At 43.7% G+C, this 21,657-nt stretch overlaps 1 protein-coding gene across 4 annotated transcripts in view; it reads left to right on the top strand.

Moving 5' to 3' along the window:
- PTCD2 (pentatricopeptide repeat domain 2) overlaps positions 1-21,212 on the top strand; it is a 37,749-nt gene extending 16,537 nt beyond the window's left edge. For 2 of the 4 annotated variants that reach the window (XM_077817089.1, XM_077817091.1), the window contains 6 exons: positions 2,065-2,143; positions 3,393-3,484; positions 8,703-8,816; positions 10,771-10,845; positions 17,270-17,383; positions 20,755-21,212. In XM_077817089.1, coding sequence (XP_077673215.1) covers positions 2,065-2,143; positions 3,393-3,484; positions 8,703-8,816; positions 10,771-10,845; positions 17,270-17,383; positions 20,755-20,979 — 699 coding nt within the window. In that variant the 3' untranslated portion in view covers positions 20,980-21,212. Of the gene's footprint in view, positions 1-2,064; positions 2,144-3,392; positions 3,485-8,702; positions 8,817-10,770; positions 10,846-12,198; positions 12,429-13,385; positions 13,976-17,269; positions 17,384-20,754 lie in introns of those variants that run through there. The other 2 variants (XR_013346144.1, XM_077817090.1) reach the window with 2 other exon arrangements.
- The last annotated feature ends 445 nt before the right edge of the window (positions 21,213-21,657 follow it).

Below are 21,657 nucleotides of genomic sequence, written 5' to 3'. Positions count from 1 at the left end.
GGGATGGAGGAGGGGAGGGCCAAATTGGATTGTCATTGTGACCTAGTCCACGGGTCACAATGCCACTCAGGTTTGGTGTCTCTGCCCCTCTGTCCCCACCTGCAGAGTGGCGTACACACCAAACCTGAGTGGCCCTGCGACCATGTGGGCCAGGTTGCAACTTCCAGAGGGGAAAGGAGCTGTTTCTGCGAAGATCGCGTACTTTATTCAGATTCATGATTATCAGAAACACTGATTTCCCCACCAAAGTCATAGCCTTACATGTAACCCCTTCATCCTCCGCAGTAACATTCAGCAGTCGCTGTCACTAATGCAGCCTCTTTGGATAGAAATTCAAACTTAATATACCTCTATTCTTGTCAGCAAGTTAAGGAAGTATGGGCTGGATGAATGCACTATAGGGTGGGTAGAAAGCTGGCTAGATTGTCGGGCTCAACGGGTAGTGATCAATGGCTCCATGTCTAGTTGGCAGCCGGTGTCAAGTGGAGTGCCCCAGGGGTCTGTCCTGGGGCCGGTTTTGTTCAATATCTTCATAAATGATCTGGAGGATGGTGTGGATTGCACTCTCAGCAAATTTGCGGACGATACTAAACTGGGAGGAGTGGTAGATACGCTGGAGGGGAGGGATAGGATACAGAAGGACCTAGACAAATTGGAGGATTGGGCCAAAAGAAATCTGATGAGGTTCAATAAGGATAAGTGCAGGGTCCTGCACTTAGGACGGAAGAATCCAATGCACCGCTACAGACTAGGGACCGAATGGCTAGGCAGCAGTTCTGCGGAAAAGGACCTAGGGGTGACAGTGGACGAGAAGCTGGATATGAGTCAGCAGTGTGCCCTTGTTGCCAAGAAGGCCAATGGCATTTTGGGATGTATAAGTAGGGGCATAGCGAGCAGATCGAGGGACGTGATCGTCCCCCTCTATTCGACATTGGTGAGGCCTCATCTGGAGTACTGTGTCCAGTTTTGGGCACCACACTACAAGAAGGATGTGGATAAATTGGAGAGAGTCCAGCGAAGGGCAACAAAAATGATTAGGGGTCTAGAACACATGACTTATGAGGAGAGGCTGAGGGAGCTGGGATTGTTTAGCCTGCAGAAGAGAAGAATGAGGGGGGATTTGATAGCTGCTTTCAACTACCTGAAAGGGGGTTCCAAAGAGGATGGCTCTAGACTGTTCTCAATGGTAGCAGATGACAGAACGAGGAGTAATGGCCTCAAGTTGCAGTGGGGGAGGTTTAGATTGGATATTAGGAAAAACTTTTTCACTAAGAGGGTGGTGAAACACTGGAATGCGTTGCCTAGGGAGGTGGTGGAATCTCCTTCCTTGGAAGTTTTTAAGGTCAGGCTTGACAAAGCCCTGGCTGGGATGATTTAACTGGGAATTGGTCCTGCTTCGAGCAGGGGGTTGGACTAGATGACCTTCAGGGGTCCCTTCCAACCCTGATATTCTATGATTCTATGATTCTAGCATTGTATTGTCTCGCACACATTCATTTCCCTGAATGCTCCATGTTCGGTATAATTTCAGTGAGGGAAGATACGCTCATTTTTCATGCTAAGGCGCTCTCTTATTAAATTTTCTGCTCTTGGTAATTCCAGCCCTAGTCCTGGTCAGCTCACCACTTTTGTTCTGTGTTCAGCAAAAAAACCCTCCTTCAGTTTGAAGGTGCTGGCATTTTTTCCCCTCAAAGACATCATTAATCAGTGTTCAGCTACAAGAAAGCACAAACCTGGATTTATAACTTTTAAGCTTTCAAAGTAGCCTGTACCCAATCAGTTCTGTTTGTATTAACTTAAAGGGCATATCCTGCCATCAATCTTTTTTGAAGTAGAACTCAGTGGGAGGTTCTTCTTCAAAAATCAGTGACACAATATGATCTAAAGTTCAATGGAAAATTAAAGATTACTCCATTGGGGGAAACAAGGAGAGCTTTGAGAGCCAAATGTATCACTTATGGGGACATGGGCAGTTCACAGCTGGAGGACATGCTGTATGTGGTAAGGCAGGTCCTAATAGCAATTTTGTTTAAAACCTGCTCTGTTTATATTTTTCTTCACCAGACTCTGCACGGCTTCTTCTCTGATAGCACATCGTTCAATATTTTGATGGATATGTTGTTTAAAAAAGGTCATTACGAAAGTAAGTACTAAAATAAATGTGTCAAGACAAATGCATTTTGAGCAAGGTACACTTCTGAAATATAACCATGAATCTATTTTAAAGCTATACAGAACACTGAACAGTGTGCTCCTTTTGGCTCGCTGAGCCATATGTGATCGCTCTTGGATTTGAAAGCTGCACAGCAGTCTGCAACAGCATTCAAAGGGCTCCATAATGTGTACTCATTAAGTACTTGCAGCAGCGCTCTAGCCTCCCATTAACGATACTGTACAATTATGGTTGAGGCAAGAGCCTTTTGTTTTAGACTCCTGTTTTCAAGGGGCTTAACTTCTCTAAAAATGTCCTTTAGACTGAAATTTCTCATGTTCCCCCCCCCCCCCCGCCCCCACTTTGTTTTGTTTGTGGGATGGGGAAGTTTGAAGAAAATTTATTCAGGCATTTTTGTGGGTGTTACAGCATGTGGAAAAAAATGTTTGTAAGAAAATTGTTCAGAGGCTCTGTTTGTTTGATCTGAAACATATACAGTCAGAGGGTCTCCCCCACAACACTGCCATTGTCTTTAAAACCACAGTCTCTCCCTATATGAAGACCTGGGAGGCGTCACATATGGCCTAAAAAGGATTTTCTAACATGAAAATCTAAAGCATAATGTAAAGGAAGGTTGGGACAAATCCTTTTTTTGGAATTTGCAGTATACACAGTACAATGTCTTGGCATTTGGCAAATCTGATTTCAAATATTTCCAGGGTCAGTAGGTCAGGAAGGCAAGCTACCCTGGAAATGAACAGATTAGAGACTGGATACAGGGCCAGGATGTAGAGAAGCAGCTGGAAGCTTGTGGGAATTCTGTACAGGGTTGGTGAAGGGAGTTTGGCCATTTTTTTTAAATGGCTACCGCATGGTGTCTCTTGGGATCTGAGAGGCTGATAGGCAGGCATATGATATGAGAATCACATTTGTATGAATATTGATGTGACAATAAGACAGGATTTAGATACAAATTGAATCCAAATCAAGTATTCATCACATCCCTCTTATAAAGCAACAGTTTAAACCACGTAACACTGATGCAAGCATTCTGAAAATATATCATTTATATGTAAAATCTCTTTTTAGACTAATAGATCTTAATCTGCAGCAGCATTTTAGTTGGGCTCATATCATATTGTAATCTTGCGTTTTCAGTGGTAGATGGGTTATGCATTAAGTATAAGAACCCCAATTAGTGAAGTACTTAACTACTGGATGAATATCTGTTTTTTGGCAGGTGCCTTGGAAGTGCTGGGAGAAATGAGAAAACAACATGTAAAATTCATCAAAGACACCTATTTACTTGCATTTGCAATATGCTACAAACTGGTAAAAGGTTTCATTATTTCCCTGAAGAAGTGTTTTGGTATTTTATTTTAATTAGATTTATCTTTAAAATTTCTATTTGATACCCTGCCATTGTTTCTCATCTGCTGCAAACAGTTCAGTTGGATACGTAAGTCAATCATAGATGGCTTCTTTGTCAAGTGTACAATATATATTGCACACACCACAAAAAAAATGTTAAGTTTGCAAAGTTGAGCACTCATAAGTTAGGAAGTGCCAGAATTAAGATTTCTTATGCAACTGTAATTCATCTCCCTTGTGCACATGTATTATGATTCAGTCTATTATTATATGATTACATACTATTTTTTCCACAGGACTCCTGCCTCATTCAATGGCAGTTCTGCTACTATAACACACTCCAAACTTGGCATTCAGCACTTGTTATTTCCTGGAATATCTGCTCCTTGCAGAAATGTCAGTGTATGCTCAAATCATTCACTAATTTTACATTATAGGCAAACATTATCTACGGACTAGACTGAGGCACCCAAATTGGTGTCACTGATGTTCTCTGTTTCTCTCTAAATTTGAACCCAGTTCTGCAAAAATGAAATGTTAAGGATATTAACACAATATTTTTTCTGCTATGTGTGCCACCCTAGAAAAGACTGTCCTTTAGTTATAGCTCTGTCAGAAATCCATACTTAGTTTTCCACCATGCTTTTTGGTAATACAGCCACTGGCTCCGGAATAATGACTCCACAGTAAACTCCGTTGCCCAGAATTTTTCAGCTAAATGTAGGAGATATTTTTTAATTGCACTCAAGAAAAAGAGTTGACCTAAAACACTATCATGGTAGTGAGTTTTACAGTCAAGCGTTCTCAAACTGTGATCTCCAGTGGCCTGAGGAGCACCTTCAGGTGGTCCATGGAGAGCTGGCTGGTCACATGGTGATGATATTTGATGGCCTATAGGATGGGAGGTGGAAAGTGCTCAAGAATGGGAGAGGAGATTGTCCACTGGGTAAAAAAAGGTGGGGACCTTTGCCTACAGGCAGATTTGAAGCTCAGACCTAATAATTTAAATGTAGAAAGTTAATATTTGGGAAGTTATGAGCATCTAAAAACTTGGGATATAATCAAACTGGTTTGTAATCTAAATTATAGAGGTTGCTACTAGGTATCTACTGTAATAAGTTAGTAATTATATAGGGCCAGATCATGGACCAAGGAGCAACCCCCCATTAAAGGGCTTTGATCTTAACTTATACCAGTCCAACATCTCTAAGGCATCCTTAGCCCCTACCTGCAGTAGCTGGCATGCAATAGGTTTTGAGGAGTACCAGCAACACATACAGTCCACTGCTTCTACACCCCTCGCACCCTCCCCGCAACAAGTCAACATACGTAATTTTGGGCTAGAGGATCCTGCTGTTCATACCCCTAAAATTCTAATGAATCTCCTTGTATAGTCTCCTGCAGAGAGCTGCTGAAGAATTTGGTTTCATTGCACACACAAGAGTGTAGCATCCTGCAAAGGTTCAGTGGAGATGCTTGATTTCTACTGCTTTTGGCCCTAGCCATGCTTTTAGAAGAACTTGGCCCATCCTCACTTATTGAACATAGCTAAAGGAGGATGAACTGAGGAGTAAAAAGAAAAGGAGTACTTGTGGCACCTTAGAGACTCACCAATTTATTTGAGCATAAGCTTTCGTGAGCTACAGCTCACTTCATCGGATGCATACTGTGGAAAATACAGAAGATGTTCTTATACATACAAACCATGAAAAAATGGGTGTTTACCACTACAAAAGTTTTCTGTCCCCCCACCCCACTCTCCTGCGGGTAATAGCTTATCTAAAGTGATCACTCTCCTTACAATGTGTATGATAATCAAGGTGGGCCATTTCCAGCACAAATCCAGGGTTTAACAAGAACGTCTGGGGGGGGGGAGGGGGGGCGCGGCGGTAGGAAAAAACAAGGGGAAATAGGTTACCTTGCATAATGACTTAGCCACTCCCAATCTCTATTCAAGCCTAAGTTAATTGTGTCCAATTTGCAAATGAATTCCAATTCAACAGTCTCTCGCTGGAGTCTGGTATTGAACTTTTTCTGTTGTAATATCGCAACTTTCATGTCTGTAATCGCGTGACCAGAGAGATTGAAGTGTTCTCCGGCTGGTTTATGAATGTTGTAATTCTTGACATCTGATTTGTGTCCATTTATTCTTTTACGTAGAGACTGTCCAGTTTGACCAATGTACATGGCAGAGGGGCATTGCTGGCACATGATGGCATATATCACATTGGTAGATGTGCAGGTGAACAAGCCTCTGATAGTGTGGCTGATGTTATTAGGCCCTGTGATGGTGTCCCCTGAATAGATATGTGGACACAGTAGGCAACAGGCTTTGTTGCAAGGATAGGTTCCTGGCTTAGTGGTTCTGTTGTGTGGTATGTGGTTACTGGTGAATACTCGCTTCAGGTTGGGGGGATGTGTGTAAGTAAGGACTGGCCTGTCTCCCAAGATTTGTGAGAGTGTTGGGTCGTCCTTCAGGATAGGTTGTAGATCCTTAATAATGCGTTGGAGGGGTTTTAGTTGGGGGCTGAAGGTGACGGCTAGTGGCGTTCTGTTATTTTCTTTGTTAGGCTTGTCCTGTAGTAGGTGACTTCTGGGAACTCTTCTGGCTCTATCAATCTGTTTCTTCACTTCCGCAGGTGGGTATTGTACTTGTAAGAATGCTTGATAGAGCTCTTGTAGGTGTTTGTCTCTGTCTGAGGGGTTGGAGCAAATGCGGTTGTATCGCAGAGCTTGGCAGTAGACAATGGATTGTGTGGTGTGGTCAGGGTGAAAGCTGGAGGCATGTAGGTAGGAATAGTGGTCAGTAGGTTTCCGGTATAGGGTGGTGTTTTTGTGACCATTGTTTATTAGCACTGTAGTGTCCAGGAAGTGGATCTCTTGTGTGGACTGGACCAGGCTGAGGTTGATGGTGGGATGGAAATTGTTGAAATCATGGTGGAATTCCTCAAGGGCTTCTTTTCCATGGGTCCAGATGATGAAGATGTCATCAATATAGCGCAAGTAGAGTAGGGGCGTTAGGGGACGAGAGCTGAGGAAGCGTTGTTCTAAGTCAGCCATAAAAATGTTGGCATACTGTGGGGCCATGCGGGTACCCATAGCAGTGCTGCTGATTTGAAGGTATACATTGTCGCCAAATGTAAAATAGTTACGGGTAAGGACAAAGTCACAAAGTTCAGCCACCAGTTTAGCCGTGAATTATCGGGGATAGTGTTCTTGACGGCTTGTAGTCCATCTTTGTGTGGAATGTTGGCGTAGAGGGCTTCTACATCCATAGTGGCCAGGATGGTGTTATCAGGAAGATCACCGATGGATTGTAGTTTCCTCAGGAAGTCAGTGGTGTTTCGAAGGTAGCTGGGAGTGCTGGTAGCGTAGGGCCTGAGGAGGGAGTCTACATAGCCAGACAATCCTGCTGTCAGGGTGCCAATGCCTGAGATGATGGGGCGCCCACTATCACCCAGTTAAAATTTAACAGCAATAATACTTTTGCCATTTCATTAAAGATAAGGTGCCTTTGATAAGGGGATATGCCAGGGTAGCCCTTTATGCGCTAAAGATGATTGAAAGGAGATTATTTGAAATTTTAGTCTTTCATTGATTCTGCCATCTGTCTCTTAAAGTGGTACATGCTAAAATGATGGTTTGGGGAAAGCATATTCCAGAAGCTCTATAGAAGTTCAAAGTACTACTGTTAATATTGCAATATAGGAAGCTTCAGGAAAGCGATAAGCACACTCTTACAAGGAGAAACTCTTAAAGTTGACAGCCTTAGGATGTAAAATTATGATGCTACTATAAGTAATAGTAATGCGTAATTATAGGTGTATAGATTTATTTTGAATAGCAATACCAGGAACCTGCTCAGAGATAGATATATAGATAGATAGGATTTAAAGATGGGATTATTGCTCATGGATAAAAAAAGGAATTGTTGTTTACTCTTTGCACAGAAGTGTTTTTAAGGTTAGAAAACTGAATATTTCAAATTATTGTAAGGGATGGCTATCATCTGATTTCAAGAGGTAGTCTTTTCTGTTGCTGCCATGAAGGGCACTACCTCTCTTACGGAGAACAAAATCTTTAGATAATAAGTCTGTCTGCTAATCATTGGAATAAGTCTCCAAAAACATACTTTAAATAAAATAACAAATGAAGGATCATTAACATTAGTGAAGACTATCCATCACTATAATAAAATAACAGCCTTAAACACTGAAAAACCCAAATCATAAAACAGTCAGCGGCTACATCGCAGGTGTAACTCTTGAAGCCGTGGCAACAGAAAGCAGGAACAAATATTAGAAAAAACAATTGAAGGTGATTAACTAAGCAGAAAATACATGGACAAACAAATTATATGATCCATTGAAAATAGTGATGTAATATCAATGAGTTCCTTTGGCACATCGATCCGCACAGAAAGGCCCTGATCCTGCTCACTTCAGTGGGACTACTTGTGTGCATAAAGTTAAGTGTGTGTGTGTAAGTCTTTGTAGCAGCTGGCCCTAACAGAGTGTATGTTTAAGGCATTAGTGGAACATCTATGTGATTATTTATTTCCAAGAAATAATGCAAGTTATCCATACTGAAGAACTAACAAAAATCTAAGCAATATTAGAATTCCTCCTATAGAACAATCTTTCAAAATGTATTCTGTAATAATTCTTATGGAAACAATGAATTCTCAAGTGCCTGGGTACAGACTTCTTTTAGATTAATGATATCTAGAAGGCATGTTGGTTTCCTTTGAGATCCAATGCAGCTCACAAAGCAATGTAATGATGAAAAGTCCATTTGCTTAGGAGGCATGCTGGCGGTGGGAGGGGCAGTGTCCATAGCGCTAAGCACAATGGTTCATGGGGCCGTTTTAGCCCTCTGAGCAGCCCACAATCAGGGCAATGCAAAGGTGGTTTAAAGTCAGCTTTGCTCCCACGATCGTGCCTCCCCTTGATTATACCTTTGGTGCTGACCTTCTCAGGAAGCGCAGCACAGAATCTGCCCTGTAGTGTGGTGTAGTTTGGTTCAGGTGTGATGACCATTTGAAAAGATGTTTGTCTTGTTAGTCTTATGACGCATAAATTTTTATATGCAATCTAGGTAATAAAATTCTGAAATCATGTGAAGCATTTGCTGCTTCTCTAAATGGACAATTACAATGTGGATTTAAATGTCTACACAGAACAGCCCAGAGTCTTGCAAAATCTGCACAAAGTTATTTGAAGAGGCTCAGTTAAAAGGAGATAACATGTCAAGACGAGCATACTGCTTTGCTGTAGCGTTTGCTCTGAAACAGGTACTGGGGTTTTATTTTTATTTAGTCTTTGATTCTGTTGACTTTCTGTGCAATATGGTAGCAAGCAGAAGGAAAAGGAAAAAGAAGGAGGTGTGTCTGTCTCTCCCCCCCCCCCCCCAGGGCCTCTTCCAATCTGCCCTGGAGGAAAATTCCTTCACGACCCCAAATATGGCAATCAGCTACACCCTGAACATGTGGGCAACACTCACCAGCCAGACACCCAGGAAACAATTCTCTGTAGTAACTCAGATCCCACCCCATCTAACATCCCATCACAGGCCATTGGGCATATGTATTGCCAATAGTTGAAGATCAATTAATTGCCAAAATTAGGCTATCCCATCATATCATCCCTTCCATAAACTTATCAAACCCTGTTAATGCAAAATCCCAACATAGTATGAATTGAGATGGCTGTTAACAAAAGTAGTGCTCAGAGGCCAAAGACATAAACGTGGACCCTGCCCTGAAGACGTTGGGGAGGGTGTTATTGATGGCTTAACTCATGACTTCCTTGCTATTGGGGTGTGTGTGTGAGACAGAGAGAACTGTAAGTTCAGTTATGCTCTAGGAAATACTTTGGGGAAGTTCTATAGCCCTTGTTACATGACAGGTCTAGATGATCGCAATGGTCCCTTTTCGTCTGTGAATCAATGAAAAAATTAACAAAGCCCTTTGGTAATAACTAAATACCCACAGAAATAGTAACATAAATACAAAGACTGCTGTAAATTAGTTGTCTACTAACAGCTTTCGAAACTGAAACAGAATACCACAAAATAGGAACAGCACCTACAGAGGCAGTGCCGATATCTCTATGCTGCCCTGACAGCATGCTCCAAACCTGACAGAAGGGACCACCTTTAGGTGTCTGAGGCAGCATAGTCTGGAGGATCGAGGAATTAGAAAATTCTGAGTTCTAATCCCAGTTCTCACAGTGGATTGTTATGCAATCTTGAGCAATTCATTAACCCTCTCTGTGTCACTTTCCCCATGTGTAAAATGGGAATTATACTTTCTATCTCACCAGAGTGTTCTAAGGACTAATTAGTTGATGTGTGTGTATAGTGATTTGACTGTGTAAAGTGGTATTTAAATATTCAGTCTCCATGCTCATTCAATCCTTGGCCCCTGTGGTGCATCTCTATGAGCATAGAGACGGAATGATAATATCAACAGGGGTACTTTTATTAGTATCTGTTGTGGTGATGCTTCTCGTGATGTGGACTTCTTTCCATGGCCTTTAGGTTAAAACCAAAATCTCATTCCACGTACAAGTATGGAGTCTCATTCTTTTGTATTCATAATGTCTTTATTTTGCTCACTAAAATATTTTAAATTCCTGTTTTACAAATGGAACAGCACTCTTGGACATACCTCCGTATTCCTGAAGATATGGGGACTATGACATCATGTTGCATTATGCGCTTAAGAAGCGTATATAGTGATTTGATCACACATCAGTGCTGCCATATAATAATAGTACTGTAACATTGTATTGTATGACAAATTAGCTGATTTATATAGCATAGTAAATGTGCCTGGCTATGTCCACAATGTTAAAGCACTGAACAGTTAAGAGCTCCCCTTTCCAGCAGTTCGGCAAGGTATTTAAGGAGGTGAAAGTCCTATTGTCTCCAAGCTACACACCCTTCAGTACCTTGCTGAACTAGGGCCTTAAATTCTAAAGGCTCAAGATGCTACCATAGAGAGCTTCATGACGAAAGAAACACTGAGCAGGGTGTGTTTCTTACAGAGTGAACGCTACATAGAATGAGTGGGTCTTTTGGAATATTTTGAAAGAGCATGGGTGGGGGTGTGTGGATATTTAATTGGGAGGCTGTACAAGCTAGCTGTTTTTAAGTTTTTGTAATAAAATTAGGTTTTGTACAAGCATAACTTGATATTTGTTCGGGGGGGGTGGTGGTTTTTTTTCTTTCTTCCTTCCTTCTAGAATGATGCGGTAAAAGCCCAGTCCTTTTATTCTCAGATTATGAACACAGAGGGCAGACTATGCAGTAATCTTAATGTAAGTGTGCTTATTTTGCATGTTCACATAGGCTTATGCAGCGAAATATACTAAAGGAGTTACGTATACATTTAGACCCTGAGTTTCTACTGTCTCTTGCATCTTGTGTAATCATAGAGGTGTAGGACTGGAAGGGCCCTTGAGAGGTCATCTAGTCCAGTCCCCTGCACTCAAGGCAGGACTATGTAATACCTATTGATGTCTATGTATGATAGCACTTTTAGTACCTTTAGCTGAAAGAGCTCAGAGGAATCGAGCATGTGTATTTAGAAATGTAGAAAACATTGGTGATTTTGGGATTGCAGATAAATCACACATCTGCAAAATGAGCGCAGTCTGGATGTAAAATGCCACCCCTCTGATTTGGTGCTTATTATTTATTTGTTTATTATTTGTAATACTGTAGCCTATAGGAGCCCTAGTTATGGATCAGGACTCCATTGTGCTAGGCACTATAGTGCTTGCAGTGTGGAGTCTCTAAGCTGACAGGAGAGAGCTTAATAACTCCTGCCTCTGAGAGCAGTGGTAGCTATGTCAGTGGAAGAAGCTGTCTGCACCAGCGTTTAGGTCAGTAGAACTTACATTGCTCAGGGGTGTGGATTATTCACACTCTTTAGTGAGATAAATTATACCAAAGTAACCTGTAGCATAGACAAGGTCTAAGGCCTGGTCTACACTACGAGTTTAGGTCGAATTTAGCAGCGTTATCTTGATTTAACCCTGCACCCGTCCACATGACAAAGCCCTTTTTTTGACTTAAAGGGCTCTTAAAATCGATTTCTTTACTTCACCCCCCGACTAGGGGATTAGCGCTGAAATCGGCCGTGCCGGGTCAAATTTGGGGTACTGTGGACGCAATTTGACGGTATTGGCCTCCGGGAGCTATCCCAGAGTGCTCAGTTGTGACCGCTCTGGACAGCGCTCTCAACTCAGATGCACTGGCCAGGTAGACAGGAAAAGGCCCGCGAACTTTTGAATTTCATTTCCTGTTTGGCCAGTGAGGTGAGCTCACCTGCACAGGTCACCATGCAGAGTTCATCATCACAGGAGACCATGCAGTCCCAGAATTGCCGAAAAGCTCCAGCATGGACTGAACGGGAGGTACGGGATCTGATCGCTGTGTGGGGAGACAAATCCATGCTGGCAGAACTCCGAAAAGACGAAATGCCAAAATATTTGAAAAAAAAATCTCCAAGGGCATGAAGGACAGAGGTTATAACAGGGACCCACAGCAGTGCCACGAGATAATTAAGGAGCTCAGGCAAGCCTATCAAAAAACCAGAGAGGCAAACAGCCGCTCTGGTTCAGAGCCCAAGACATGCCGCTTCTATGATGAGCTGCATGCCATTCTAGGGGGTGCAGCCACCACTATCCCAACCCTGTGCTTTGACTCCATCCAAGGAGTGGCAGGCAACACGGAAGCGGGTTTTGAGAGCGAGGAAGATGATAGCTTACAGCAAGGAAGCGGAGAAACCGGTTTCCCCAACAGCCAAGATCTGTTTCTCACCCTGAACCTGGAGCCAGTACCCCCCGAACCCACACAAGGCAGGCTCCCAGACCCTGAAGGCGGAGAAGGACCTCTGGTGAGTGTACCTTTGTAAATATTATACATCGTTTAAAAACAAGTGTGTTTAATGATTAATTTGCCCTGGCATTCGAGGCCAGTACGGCTACTGCAAAAATCTGTTAACGTGTCTGGGGACAGGGCAGAAATCCTCAAGGGACATCTCCATAAAGCTCTCCTGGATGTACTCCCAAAGCCTTTGTAGAAGGTTTCTGGGGAGGACAGCCTTATTCCGTCCTCCACGGTAAGACACTTTACCACGCCAGGCCAGTAGCATGTAGTCGGGAATCATTGCAGAACAAAGCATTGCAGCATTTGGTCCCGGTGTTTGCTGGCATTCAAACAACATCCGTTCTTTATCTCTCTATGTTACCCTCAGGAGAATGATATCATTAATGGTCACCTGGTTGAAATAGGGTGGTTTTAGTAAGCGGACAGTCAGAGGTGCCCATTCCTGCTGGGCTGTTTGCCTGTGGCTGCACAGAAATCTTCCCCGCTGTTAGCCGTGCAGTGGGGGAGGGGTGAAGTCATCATCCCAGAGAATTGGGTGGGTGGGTGGGTGGGTGTGTGTCCAGAGCGGGGGTTAGTTGGATTTCTGCTGCATGTGAACCCGGAAACCGCAGCCCCTCCTTTTAAATGGCCAACCCATTTTTAATGGGCAACCCAATGGCTGTTTGCTATGGGAAATGAGGGCGCTGCTGTTTGAAGCCAGTCCCCCATGTTATGAAGGTTAAAGAAGCCAAAAGACTGTGGCTTACCGTGGCTGCCTCCAAGCTGAATTCTGCTGCCCGGCCCTGCGTGAGTGATCTCTCACACCAAACCGGCATACCTCAATAAGAGGCAAAATGCAACCTTGTAATGAAAGCACATGTGCTATGTAATGTTAACAGCAAGGTTTACCATGAAAGAGTGTACCCATTGTTCTATAAAATATGTCTTTTTAACTACCACTCTCCCTTTTTTTTTTCTCCATCAGCTGGATATGTTTCTCCTTCCCAGAAGCTAGCGAAGATTAGAAGGCAAAAAAAAACGCACTTGTGATGAAATGTTCTCTGACCTCATGCTGTCCTCCCACACTGACAGCACAGTAAAATACATGGAGGCAGACAATCTCAGAGTGCAGGAAAACACAATATGACCGCGAGGAGAGGTGGCGGGCTGAAGATGGTAGGTGACGTCAGCTTGCTGAAAGAAGGCAGGAGTCAATGCTCAGGCTGTTGGAGGATCAAACTCATATGCTCTAGCGTATGGTTGTGCTGCAGGAAAGGCACCAGGAGAACAGACCGCTGCTACCGCCCCTGTGTAACCGCCCTCCATCCTAGGTTCCATAGCCTCCTCACCCAGATGCCCAAGAACGCAGTGGGGGGGCCTCTGTCCACCCAGCCACTCCACCCCAGAGGATTGGCCAAGCAACAGGAGGCTGGCATTCAATAAGGTTTAAAGTTTTAAAGTGCTGTGTGGCCTTGTCCTTCCCTCCTCCACCACCCCACCTGGGCTACCTTGGCAGTTATCCCCCTATTTGTGTGATGAATAAATAAAGAATGCATGAATGTGAAGCAACAATGACTTTATTGCCTCTGCAAGCGGTGATCAAAGGGGGTAGGGGAGGGGAGGGTGCGTAGCTTATCAGAAAGTAGAGTGAAACCAGGGCGGGGGGGCTCCATCAAGGAGAAACAAACAGAACTTTCACACCATAGCCTGGCCATTCCTGAAACTGGTTTTCAAAGCTTCTCTGATGCGCACTGCGCCCTCCTGTACTCTTCTAACCACCCTGGTGTCTGGCTGCGCGTAATCAGTGGCCAGGCGATTTGCCTCAACCTCCCGCCCCGCCATAAACATCTCCCCCTTACTCTCACAGATATTGTGGAGCGTACAGCAAGCAGTAATAACAATGGGAATACTGGTTTCGCTGAGGTCTAACCGAGTCAGTAAACTGTGCCAGTGTGCTTTTAAACGCTCAAATGCGCATTCTACCACCATTCTGCACTTGCTCAGCCTACAGTTGAACAGCTCCTGGCTACTGTCCAGGCTGCCTCTGTATGGCTTCATGAGCCATGGGAGCAAGGGGTAGGCTGGGTCCCCAAGGATAACTATAGGCATTTCAACATCCCTAACAGTAATTTTCTGGTCTGGAAAGTAAGTCCCTTGTTGCGGCTTTTGAAACAGACCAGAGTTCGTGAGGATGCAAGCGTCCTGTACCTTTCCCGGCCATCCCACATTGATGTTGGGATATGTCCCTTGTGATCCACTAGTGCTTGCAGCACCATTGAAAAGTACCCCTTGCGGTTTATGTACTCGCTGCCTTGGTGCTCCAGTGCAAAGATAGGGATATGGGTTCTGTCTATGGCCCCACCACAGTTAGGGAATCCTATTGTAGCAAAGTCGTCCACTATGACCTGCACGTTTCCCAGAGTCACTACCCTTGATATCAGCAGCTGAGGGATAGCATTGGCTACTTGGATCACAGCAGCCCCCACAGTAGATTTGCCCATTCCAAATTGATTCCCGACTGAGTGGTAGCTGTCTGGCGTTGCAAGCTTCCACAGGGCTATCGCCACTCGCTTCTCAACTGTGAGGGCTGCTCTCATCTTGGTATTCATGCGCCTCAGGGCAGGGGAAAGCAAGTCACAAAGTTCCATGAAAGTGCCCTTATGCATGCGAAAGTTTCGCAGCCACTGGGAATCGTCCCAGACCCGCAACAGTATGCGGTCCCACCACTCTGTGCTTGTTTCCGGGCCCAGAATCGGCATTCCACGCCATGAACCTGCCCAATTGATACCATGATGTGCACATTGCAGGGGCCTGTACTTTGTGAAAAGTCTGTGTCCATGTCGTCATCACTCTCGTCACCACACTGCAGTCACCTCCTCCTTGCCTGGTTTTGCTTTTCTTGCAGGTTATAGTCCTGCATATCCTGCTGGATAATGCACGCGGTGTTTATAGTGCTCATAATTGCCACGGTGATCTGAGTGGGCTCCATGTTCCCAGTGCTATGGCGTCTGCGCTGAAAAAAGGCGCGAAACGATTGTCTGCCGTTGCTTTGATGGAGGGAGGAGCGACTGACAACATGGCTTTCAGCGTTGGCTTACAGGGAATTAAAATCAACAAAGGGGGTGGCTTTGTATCAAGGAGAAACAGAATGGCCCCCTCAAGGATAGAGCTCAAAACCCTGAGTTTAGCAGGCCGTTGATTTCACAGGGGGAGGGAGGAGAAAATGAATACAAATCCAATCTGGTCTATTTCTTGTTTTGATCCACTTCATCTATCTTTATACATCTTGCCGGCAGAAGATGATGCAGTATGACTGCTGGCCATCGTCAGCTCCTGGCTGTTCATTAAAAGACAGTGCAGTAGGACTACCAGCAGGACTGAATCACCATGAGACGAAACTTAAAAGGGTAATGACCTGGCTGAGTCACTCCAATGTTTGCCCAGGCGCCCCTGACCTCACCAAGGTTGGTTAAAAGAGCACCCTGGAGTACATCAGTGATGACTACCAGTCATACTGCACTGTCTGCTGCCAAAAGGCAATAAACTGCTGCTGTGTAGCAATGCAGTACCACGTCTGCCAACACCCAGGAGACATATGGTGATGGTGAACTGAGCGGGCTCCATGCTTGGTATGGCGTCTGCTTGGGTAACCCAGGAAAAAAGGCGTGAAACAATTGTCTGCTGTTGCTTTCACGGAGGGAGGGAGGTAAGGGGGGCCTGACGATATGTACCCAGAACCACCCACGACAATGTTTTTGCCCCATCAGGCATTGGGATTTCTACCCAGAATTTAAATGGGCAGCAGAGACTGGGGGAACTGTGGGATAGCTACCCACAGTGCAACGCTCCGGGAGTCGACAGTTGCCTCAGTACTGTGGATGCACTCCACCGACTAAATGCTGGATAAATGCACTAAGACCATTTGTGTGGGGGGACACACAATCAACTGTATAAAAACACTTTCTACAAAACCGACTTCTATAAATTCGACCTAATTTCGTACTGTAGATATAGGCTAAAAGAAAGACAACACTGTTTTACTTACTTTGCCCTTGCATTGTTCAAGTGTGAATGACTACACAAGGTGCAAGGCAGTGGAGAAGAATCTGGTTTTTAGTACCTTGTAAGTATTTTAATGATGCAATGGGCTGCTCCAAAAATGGACTCCGCTGTTTCTGTCATGGTCACTTTTAAAAATAAGTCACATTCTGGATTGTTAACAAAAATAGTTCGTTTTTATTGAATATTTGTAGTAACAGAGAGAGGGGCTGCATGACCTAGTTTGGTGAGGATACAGCTGGGACCCAATTCTCATTCAGCTATTGCTTTTACTCTGGGCCCTTGGGCAAGTTACTTTAATAATGCTGTTTTCTCCCCTCTAAAACTGCCCTTTTAAAACACCATGATTTAGACAGGCAAAAACTCTTAAGTAAACTTATAGCTAGCCCTGCCCAGTTCCACCCAAGCCCTGCCTCGGTTCTGTGCACACGTACATGCAGTGAATCTTTCGTTAGCTGCACATTTTACCAGCTTAATGAGGAAAATCCTTTGTATGTGATTTTCAGAAGTTAATAAGTCAGTAAAATCAAAACCAGTTTCCCCCAGAGCAACAAACATAGCTGTCTGTGAAGCCCACTGTCTCCATGACATAGTTCACCTTCCAAGGCCCAGTTGTTACACTGTAGAGGCTCTTCTGGTTAAGTCCTCCCCTCATAATTGGTAGAGGATCAATAGAGCATTTAAAAATTTAAACCTTTACAGTTAGCTTGTATTTAGTCCTGTCATCCTTGCCAATGTCCTCCTTTTAACACATTTAAAGCATGCTTTTTGGTGGGATGTATGATTTTCTATTTTTTCCTTTTTAAAAAGATTCTTGTACAGGCCAAGTCTGGGGCATTAGAAGACCTTATGCAGACACTGGAGGCAGCGTTGGATACAGGTACTTCACAATTGGTGAAAAGAGCTGAGTTTTCTGAGCAAGTGGTGAGTACTCCATAATTTGGTTAATTAAAAATCATGGAATCATTAACACTGAAGGTGAGACCTATTAGGTGATCATCTAGTCCAGGGGTCAGCAATCTTTTAGAAGTGGTGTGCTGAGTCTTCATTTATTCACTTTAATTTAAGGTTTCGCGTGCCAATAGTACATTTTAACGTTTTTTAGAAGGTCTCTCTCTTTAAGTCTCTATAGTATATAACTAAACTATTGTCATATGTAAACAAGGTTTTCAAAATGTTTAAGAAGCTTCTTTTAAAATTAAATTAAAATGCTGATCTTACACCGCCGGCCCACTCAGCCTGCTGCCGGCCTGGGGTTCCGTCCACCTAGGCCGGCAGTGGGCTGAGCAGGGCTTGCGGCCAGGACCCCGGCTGGCAAGGGGCCAGCAGCCAGAATCCCGGACCGGAAGTGGGTTGAGCGGGGTTGGGGGCGGTGGGTTGAGTGGGTTGAGCGGGCTGAGTGTCCCCAGCAGACAGCAGCGTGCCATTAAAAATTGGCTTGCGTACCATCAGTTGCCAATCCCTGATCTAGTCGATTCCTTTCCCCTGCCAGAGCAGGTTTTCTTTTCCTCCAACATGTTTTCTAGTGGTTTGGCTTATTTAAGTAATTATTTTAGCATAGTTTGCAGATACTGAACAAAATAAGTGAAAGAACAAACATTACTTCAAAAACCTCATTATTATCATCGTCAATGCTGTTCATTTATCTAGTTTATCATCCTTTCTCTATTATACTTACTGTATTTAATGTTCGAGATAGCTTAATGTTCTAGATAGCTTAACCCGATAAGTGAGTAAACTTGATGATCACTTTTCTGTTTCTCTTCAAACATAACAACAGCTCTGTTGAATAGGAATGGGGAGGAAGAATGATCTTGTTTAAAAACAGGACTGGACATCATGAGACCTGTCTTATATTCATGGCTCTGGCAAAACCTTCCTTTGTGACCTTAAGCTACTAACTTGCTCTCCCTGGGTAAAATTTTCAAAGTGCCAAATAACTTAGGAGCCTAAATTTAATTTTCAGAAGTGACTTAGGCCCAGATCCACAAAGCAACTTAGGCATTGTGATGCGCAGTGTCACAATGCTGAAGTTTTAGGCTCCTCCAAAATCATAAGAACAACACTGTGGTCCACAAAGCCTGAGTTAGGCACCTGAGCTCCCCGTACAATGAATGGGCAGAGATAGACACCTTAGTATACGATCCACAAAAGCCAGCATGCTAGGCAGGGAGCTACCAAAGTTAGCCTGTGAGAGATGGCAATGAGAAAGGTGTGTGCTACACACCGCCTCTCTCAAGGAGATAAGCACCTAAGTCTGAGCTGCAGGGAAGCACCTGTCTTTGCTGGCAATCTACAACTCGGGGGAGATAGGTGCTCCTCCGCCCAACTCGAATGCAGGGCCTGATCAGGTAGGCATGCTCAGAGGCCACCTGACTCCACACAAAACAGCCGGAGGAAGAGGTCCTCTTACAACCTTTATCCCAGTGGTTAGGGTACTCACCTGGGATGGGGGAGACCACTGGTTCAAGTCACCCCTTCACCTAAGTCGGGGGGAGCAGGGATTTGAACAGGAACTGGCCACCTCTGAAATTGGTTATCTAACCACGGGACTATAAGATATTCGCGTGAGTCTCCTTCAATCTGTCCTATTGAAGTTGTTTCTCTTTAATTGAATAATTAAATATTAATTGGGCCAAAGAAAAAGCGAGACTCATTCTATAGTCCAGTGGTTAGGGCACTCATCTGAGAGGTGACAGATCTCAGTTCCCTTCTCAGCAGGCAGAGGGCGGGAGGTGGGGACACACATCTCGGATGAGTACCAATAACCTTTCACCCAGTAGTTAAAGGAAGCTGCTTCTCCCTCCCCTCCGCCCATTGGCTGTTTTGGGGGGAGTTAGGCAGCCTCTGAGCACACCTGCTGGTTCAGACCCCACATGCGAGTTGAGCAGAGGAATGCTTATCTTCCCCTGGCTTATGGATCCCTGTGGAGCTGAGGCAGAAGAGAGGCATCTGGATGCCTAGAGCAAGGCAGCAGTTTGCATGCACAGAGACAGAACCTAGGTGCCTAGGGAACTTCTTACTGCTAAAACATAGATATCTATAGGGTCAGGTGGCAGCCAACTGGGGATTTTGTGGATCACAGTAGCACCTAAAACCAGGACTTAGATGCCTAAGTACTTTTGTGGATTCAGGCCTTACTAGCCTAAGTCTTGTTTAACATCAGTGGAACTTAGTGTCCTAAGTCACGTAAGTGCTTTTGAAAATTGTACACCCTGTGTCTTACCTTCCCCATGAGGATGTTGGGAGGCTGACTACTGTTTGTAAAGTATTTTGAGATTTCCTACAGAAAAAGTATTATCATTCCATTACTATATTAATCAGTAGGCAGAATATGTTCAAGGAGAACGCTGATCTAGTTGGGTGTGGCAGCACGGCTTTTCCTTTTTCTGCAAATCTTTAGCAGCATATTGAACTTGTTCACTTTGAACACGTTTACTGACTGAGCCATTGTCAGAATACAAAAATACCTGCTTAAACACTTTTCTGTAGGATTAATGGGGTGATGGAGAAAAAGTCAGTATCAAACACAATTGTTGGTAGAAACATTATCATGTAGTATATGTATCTTTTAAACTACTACAAACAATAAGATATGTAAAATAAGGTTTTTAAAAAGCAGCATCCTGGTTTTGTAATTTAAGTGTTTTCATGATCAAACCTCAACTCCCAGGGGTTTTTTCCCCTCCATTTTCTTTACCAGGTTACAAATGTTTTGTTTTTTAAATAAAAGATTTATAAACTTGTCAAAGACCAAACACAAATCTTACCCCTTTCCTGTGCAGAGTGCATTATTCATCAAATCCATATCCAGCAGATTTTCTTCTGAATTCATCTCTTTGTACAGATTCATGGTGTACAGAACTTTTGAGCATTATAGCAGCCTAATTTTTATTGATGGCATTGTAAGTGTAACATGCTAGATTACGTTCATTAAATTATAGTGTTGATCTGGGAAACAGATTCCAGGATACAATTATACCACTTGGGTTTAAAGAAGAAATAACTGTGTTTTTACAGTCTGTACTAGGACTGAAAAGAATACTTGGATACTTTACAGAAGCTCTTAATCTAATAAACTCTCGTTCATTGGTTTTCAACACATGGTCAGTGGTCTGTTGCCTTGTAACAGGCTGTTTAACAATCTCTTCTTGCTGATGGTTATGCTAACCTTGCGTCTCACTGTCACCACTTTTTTTTTATTGAATGGTTGTTTGTGTTGCCTGGAAGGCAATGATTAAATGAGATTTTTATTTGCCGGACTGTTACAATGTGCCATTATCTCTTCTTCAAAGCTGGCTACAGTCAGGGAAGAGTTGGAGGAAAACTCTGTTTTTCGTGCTGGCTTAGAAGATATTTGTGCCAAGCTGCAAGCAAGAGGACAGGTAACCAAGCTGACTCTGGATGACATGCTGTGCCAGATTCCTTATGGAAAGAAGCGCCATATGCAATTATTAAAGCAAGAGCAAGTGAGCCGTCGGACTTTCAGACCACTGAAATCTGCTCTGTTAGCTGAGTAGTTCTCTATTTGACTGAAAATTATACTAACAATAGCATCACTTTAAAAAATGTGTGAATAAGGCATCTCTTCTTCCCCTATCTTGCAGACAGATGTTTTAAGCCATTTGTTTGAAACAAGTGTTGTGTTTTCTGACTGCTAGCCCTGCATGCCCAACCAGGGATCTGAGAGTCAAGCAGAGTTCTTTCCTTCTTGTGTGGTCTCCCCAGTAATAAAAGTTACGAGTCCAAGTTATGACCTTGGTGATCTATGTATCTCTATTGCTTTTGGTTGGTTTTGCACATATTGAAACAATCGGCCCTATCAGTGGAAGTTAGTAAATAATCCAATAGACATACAAGAAAGAATAGAATCCAACTCAGTCTCCTCTGTGTTGACTTTGCAGAAGCAGCAGGAGTAAAAGCTTAGGCCCTGATCCTGCAATAAAATCCACACTGGCAGACCCCTGCGCCTATATGTAGCCTCACTGAAGTCAGTAGGGCTATATGCAGAAACAGGACTCTTCCCATGCAGGGTCAGAGGCATAGTCATTCAAGTGAGCCGGTATGACTCTGAAAACATGTGGGGCACAAGTTGTGTAAAACTGGCATCGTCTTACTCAACCAATCACTTCGTGGTGCAGAATTCCACGTGCAGCTCTGACACTACAACACATTGCATAGCTGACGCACATGTTCAC

This window comes from Eretmochelys imbricata, chromosome 5, assembly GCF_965152235.1.
Source record: "Eretmochelys imbricata isolate rEreImb1 chromosome 5, rEreImb1.hap1, whole genome shotgun sequence".
In the NCBI taxonomy this organism is placed as follows: Eukaryota; Metazoa; Chordata; order Testudines; family Cheloniidae; genus Eretmochelys; species Eretmochelys imbricata.
This window is presented reverse-complemented; position numbering and strand designations above follow the sequence as displayed.